Source organism: Emiliania huxleyi (assembly GCF_000372725.1).
Source record: "Emiliania huxleyi CCMP1516 chromosome Unknown EMIHUscaffold_136, whole genome shotgun sequence".
NCBI classification, from domain to species: Eukaryota; Haptophyta; order Isochrysidales; family Noelaerhabdaceae; genus Emiliania; species Emiliania huxleyi.
The window spans coordinates 108386-113583 of NW_005201231.1; the positions used below are offsets into that span (position 1 = coordinate 108386).

At 68.4% G+C, this 5198-nt stretch overlaps 5 protein-coding genes across 5 annotated transcripts in view; 2 read left to right on the forward strand and 3 right to left on the reverse strand.

The window, feature by feature from the left end:
• Positions 1-169, forward strand: part of EMIHUDRAFT_227038 (hypothetical protein) — a gene marked incomplete at both ends in the record, with an annotated part of 2241 nt that extends 2072 nt beyond the window's left edge. The window contains one exon of the mRNA XM_005788305.1: positions 160-169. Within this exon, the coding sequence (XP_005788362.1) occupies positions 160-169 (10 nt within the window). The remainder of the gene's footprint in view (positions 1-159) is intronic.
• Positions 170-309: 140 nt separating this feature from the next.
• On the reverse strand, positions 310-1717 carry EMIHUDRAFT_227039 (hypothetical protein; the record flags this gene model as incomplete). The annotated part of the gene is made up of 3 exons (XM_005788306.1): positions 310-669; positions 754-1122; positions 1178-1717. The coding sequence occupies 3 exons, from the start codon at positions 1715-1717 to the stop codon at positions 310-312; spliced, it is 1269 nt and encodes a 422-aa protein (XP_005788363.1).
• Positions 1718-2266: 549 nt separating this feature from the next.
• EMIHUDRAFT_227040 (hypothetical protein) lies at positions 2267-3042 on the forward strand (the record flags this gene model as incomplete). The annotated part of the gene is made up of 2 exons (XM_005788307.1): positions 2267-2293; positions 2512-3042. 2 exons carry the CDS (start codon positions 2267-2269, stop codon positions 3040-3042), a joined length of 558 nt encoding a protein of 185 aa, XP_005788364.1.
• A 306-nt stretch (positions 3043-3348) lies between these two features.
• EMIHUDRAFT_440788 (hypothetical protein) lies at positions 3349-4308 on the reverse strand. Its single transcript, XM_005788308.1, has 2 exons — positions 3954-4308; positions 3349-3657 (listed from the first exon to the last, which is right to left on the reverse strand). The coding sequence occupies exons 1-2, from the start codon at positions 4299-4301 to the stop codon at positions 3403-3405; spliced, it is 603 nt and encodes a 200-aa protein (XP_005788365.1). The 5' UTR covers positions 4302-4308; the 3' UTR covers positions 3349-3402.
• A 564-nt stretch (positions 4309-4872) lies between these two features.
• EMIHUDRAFT_227042 (hypothetical protein) lies at positions 4873-5182 on the reverse strand (the record flags this gene model as incomplete). Its single annotated transcript, XM_005788309.1, has 2 exons — positions 4873-4935; positions 5000-5182. The coding sequence occupies 2 exons, from the start codon at positions 5180-5182 to the stop codon at positions 4873-4875; spliced, it is 246 nt and encodes an 81-aa protein (XP_005788366.1).
• Between the last annotated feature and the right edge of the window lie 16 nt (positions 5183-5198).

A 5198-nucleotide genomic window follows, 5' to 3' on the forward strand; every position in this document is an offset into this window, starting at 1 on the left:
ACGCCTCGCTTTTGGCCAGCCCTCCCAGCCCCCACCCCTCCTGGGGCCTGCCGCCTGACACCTCTGCCGGTGGAGGGCTTTAGGTCACGGTCCACACTCCCGCCCTCCCGACCCCTCCACACCCCTACAGCGGCACCCCTACCCCTCCCGCCGTTTTAGGGCCTCCTGACCCGCACTCGTACGTCCCTCTGTGTGTACTCTACTGACGTGGCGGTGAGGTGGCGCCTCGCTCATCGCGAGCGCGGTAGGGGCGAATGGGGGAGCGGCTTGACGCCGGCTTGACAGCTTGACGCGTTTCCGCTATAGCCCCTAGACCCTAATTTGCGTGGGCACGTCGCAGCTAGCCGCCGCCTGTCCGCACTTGGGGTCCTTCTCCTGCAGCGGCGCCATCCCCGCCACGTGGCCGGGCAGGGTCTGCCGCTCGAGGAAGCCGGCCGGCAGGACGTAGTTGCGGGCTCCAAAGGAGCGGGAGAGGGGGACGAGCTGCTCCGCTGCGTCGAACCAGAGCTTGATCGCCTCCTCGATGTCCGCCGTCGACAGGCCGGGTGTGTCGGGCCTCACCTGCGGCAGCGAGGCGACGGAGGCGGCGAAGGCGTCGTAGTCGGAGCGGTTGGTCAGGTCCGTCTCCCACAGCGACGGGTCCAGCCACGCGGCGTTCCAAAAGTAGCCCTGAAAGACGCACACAGCGACACGGGTCACGGCAGAGGAGAGGCGGTGTGTGGGCGATGCACAGACGGGCGTATGGGGCGGTACTAGGGCGGCGGGCGCCCAGTAGTACTCGAAGAAGAAGATGCTGCTGTTTCCCTTTTCGGCGTTGCAGACGCGGTCATAGGCGCGCATGCAGTACTTTGTGTTTGATGCGGCCGCCTTGCAGGACTTCTGGTTCGAGATCTTTCGCGATGCGCCGGAAAGCGCGCGCCACGGGTCATCCGTGAAGCTCGGCGGCTCGTGGTTGTTGAAGACGACGAGGGAGGGCAGCGCGCTGAAAGCGAGTGGCTCCGGCAGTGATGTCCACGGCCCAGAGGGGCGGCCGTAAAGGTAGGCGAATCCCTTCTCACCCATCGTCGCCCAAAAATCGGCGACGCTGAGCGCAGTCAGGTCGCAGAGGACGACGATGGTAACCTCCGTCGCCCTACGCAATACTCGGACGAGTGAGCAATACAGTGAATCGTGGCACAGCGTCGCGTGCTGCAAGGTGCCAGAAGCCGGAAGAATCGAGGGCAGAGAGCGTATGGTGTCCGTCGGAGAAGTAGAGCTCGCTGCCGCGCTTGATGCACGGGATGTGCTTCCCGTCCATCCTCTCTTGCGCCGACTCCTCCGAGTACATCTTCTCCACCTTATGCTTAAGTGCCCATACGTAGCCAACGCTGACTTGGGTCGGGTGAACCTTGGTGCGCAGCGCTGACCACGCCACAGTGCAGCTCGTGCCGGCCTGCACGCTGGACAGGTCATGCGGGCACAGCGGGAACTGCCTTCCCTCCCGAGGGGCATCTCGGAACACGCTGTACATGAGGAAAGAGAAGACGCCAATCATAACGACGGCCACCAGAACGATGCGCGGACGGGAGCCTCGCTGCGCGGGCAGCGGCCGGGCTTCCCACCAAAACGCCGAGCGCCCGGGCTTGGGAGCCTCTTGATCGGGAGCCGAAGAAGGCCACTCGTCGCCGGCTTTGCCCACCACCTCGTTGGCGGTGACGATTGGCGCGGTTTTCGGCATTTTGAGCCAGCTGATTTTGTCCAACAAGCGGCGGGCTTGACGCAAACGCCCTGAAAAAGAAATCCCGGCGGCATTCGAGTACGCGCTGGGGGCGCTGGCTTCAAGCCCGTTTACCCAAGCTTCCACCCCGCGCCCGCTGTGCAATCGCCCAAGCTGTACCATGGAGGCTTCGTGCTTCGATTGAGGCAATTAATGACCCCGTGTGCTTCTCGATAGTGGGGGAAATGGTCCACTAAAACATTCATTTTCCAAGCCCCAAACCCAAACTGGATCTCGAGGCGATCCGACGGTGTTTTCGTTCGGCGTCAGGATGACGGGTGAGGAACCGGTAGATCGCTCCTCGAGGCATGGAAGCGATGGATGTTTGCACTGCTCGGGGGCCTCAGGGCCCGGACTGCTTGGCCCTGGCGATCGAGCTGCAGCTGGACGCGCAGGGCGCCGCCGCCGCGGAGGCGGCCGTCGGGTCGCCGGAGGCCGGGGCGGGGGCGCTTCACGGCCAGGGCTGTGAGACACGCCTCAAGCTACCAAGTGCTGCCAAGCACCTTGCACATGCGCCGCCAGATCGAGATGCGGACGGTCGGCTGCGGCATGACGCAGTTCGAGACCAAGTGGGGCTTCTTCTCCGACGAGCGCTCGCACAAGATCGAGGACCTCAAGCGCATGCTGCTCGACGACATCTTGCCCCACGAGATCCAGCTGCGGCGGCTCAATAAGCTCCCGACCGAGGCGCGCCGCCCGCGCTCCGCTCTGAGATGAGCGCTTCCCCGTCTCACTCGACGTGTTGCTCCCCATAGGCGGCGCCTCCTCAGCTGCGGGTCCGCTCGATCAAGACCCTGGGCACCGCCGACGCGGACGTGCTGCGCCTGGAGCAGCAGAGCATCTTCAACGTCTCGAACCTCCTCCCGAAGGCGAAGGTCGCGCGGGAGCTGCGCGAGGCGGCGGGCATCTCAGACAGCGTCGAGGTGCGGCAGGACCGCGAAGCCCCCCCCTTCGACACGCGACTCGTGGGCAAGTGGCTCGAGGTGTGCTGGCCATACAAGGAGGAGGGTAGGGTGAAGCGCGTCGCGGACGGCCTCACCGACAAGAGGAGCCCGCGCGCACGCAAGATCCTCCCGGCCGGCATGCTGCTCTGGGCGTGGGACGCCGACCCCGAGTACGACGAGCCGGCGGGGGAGAGATGGATCGCCTTTCTTCCCGAGAAGTGGAACAAACCCGTCTCGTATGGGTGGCGGCTCGATCCCCGCGAGCTGGGCGCCACCGGCCCGCCCCGCACGCCGCTCATTGAAGAGGAGGAGGAGGAGGAGGCGCCGCGCGCGCGCCGGTGACCGAAATTTGTCTGTCTTGAGACGGGTGTGGGCCCTCGTGTGGTCGGTCCCTGGATGTAAGGGGCATAGCTATAGACTCCCCATAGTGTCCACAGTCAGTGCTGAGCTTGCCGGGCTTGTAGTGCGACTTTCAAAATTTACCATTTCCCCCACTATTCTCGAGGGCGACCCGCTGGAGGCCGTCATCGGACATCGCTCTTCTGCCGATCGGCGCGGTGCTGGCGGTCCGCCGCGTCGCACGAGCCTGGCGCCTCGCCGCGCGGAACGTGCTGTCGTTGAGCGCGCCGGCAAGCCGCCGTGCGGAATGCCAAAGTTGCATTTTACCACTCGGCACTCGGGCATCACGCTATCTCTTTCTTCTCATCTCTGCTCCTCGTTCTCCCTCGGAATACTCCACATGTACATTCGGCCACCAGGTCTGGCTAGGGCGCCATTCCTGCCTCGAACAACGCCTGCAGCCCCTGCATCGAGACGCGGCGGCCGGTGGGGATGCTCGTCCCCTGGCTGCCCCTCAGGTCGTTCCGGCGGGTCATCTCGTCCATGGCGTAGCTCATGTCCTGCGCGTCGCCACTCATGCACAGCTGCCGCACCTGGTCGTCGGAGAGCGAGTCGAACCTACGGTACAGGTCAGGTAAACGTCTGCACACACCACACAAAGTCATCTCCACGCCCGGACACGGGGAGGAGCCCCACGGCATTCAAAGTGCAAGCACCGGCCCGGGTGCCGTGAGTGCACCAAGTTCAGCGCGTGAGTGCGGTCTCGCGCCGTGCGCTGACGACTGCAGTGAGCACGGCTTGACCACGGCTGCACACAGCGGCACACGTGTCCTCTCTCGAGTGCTCTCGAGTGATCGTTGGACGACAAGGACTACGCGCTCTCCCCATCTCTCCCCATCTAGGCGCTCGGACGCAAACTCGGACGGCGGCGCGCCCTGCCCTGGCGCAGCCGCGCTAGGATGGCCGGCCGGCGGCGGCACCCCTTTCGGCGGCCCGGAGCTCGAATCGCTGCGGGCGAGGAAGGCGCGCTTCGCCACCGCCTCCGCCGTCTCGCCGGCTGCCGCCGCCGTGTTGGCCGAGGCCGGGGCGGGCGCGACGCCGCTGGGGGGAGGCCCCTTCGGCGGCGCCATCCCCGCCGGAGCTGGCCCCTTCGGCGGCGCCATCCCCGCCGGAGCAGGCCCCTTCGGCGGCGCCATCCCCGCCGGAGCTGGCCCCTTCGGCGGCGCCATCCCCGCCGGAGCTGGCCCCTTCGGCGGCGCCATCCCCGCCGGAGCAGGCCCCTTCGGCGGCGCCATCCCCGCCGGAGCTGGCCCCTTCGGCGGCGCCATCCCCGCCGGAGCTGGCGCCATCCCCGCCGGAGCAGGCCCCTTCGGCGGCGCCATCCCCGCCGGAGCTGGCCCCTTCGGCGGCGCCATCCCCGCCGGAGCTGGCCCCTTCGGCGGCGCCATCCCCGCCGGAGCAGGCCCCTTCGGCGGCGCCATCGCGGGGACAAGCGCGCCGCCGGGGGCGGGCGTGCTGCCGGGGGCGGGAAGCGGTGGTTGCCCGCCAGCGGGTGCAGGGAGCGGGGATCCGCCGCCGCCTGTAGTGAGTGCCAAGCAGTCCTTAATAAGTGGCTAGTTCACTCACGCAGCACCGGGCGGCCACCTTGCGTCGCCGCGCCGCTTCCAGGCGGCGTCGGCAGACCGCCCGGCGGCGCCGGCATCGGTCGCTGCGTCGGCGGCGACGGCAAGCCGGCAGCCGGGCCGGCGCCAGCGGGCCCTGGCGTGGGGCGGCCCGAAGGAGGGGTCGCGCCTAGCGGTGCCGCCGCACCGCCACTTCCCAAAGGCGGGCCGCTCATGCCGGGCAGTCCTCCGGCCGCGCCCTGCGGCGGCACTCCCATGCCAGCGGGAGCAGCTCCTGTTCTGGCGGTGGGAGGCGCGGCAACGTCGGGGGAGCGGGCCATTCCAGCCGGCGGCGGCACCGTCGGGGCGCCGCGCTGTGGCGGTGCGGGCAGCCCGCCGGCAGGCGCTGGCAGCGCGCTGGGGCGGGCAGCCGCCATGCCGCCAGGGGCAGCCGCCATGCCGCCAGGGGCAGCCGCCATGCCGCCAGGGGCAGCCGCCATGCCGCCAGGGGCAGCCGCCATGCCGCCAGGGGCAGCCGCCATGCCGGCCGAAGCTGGC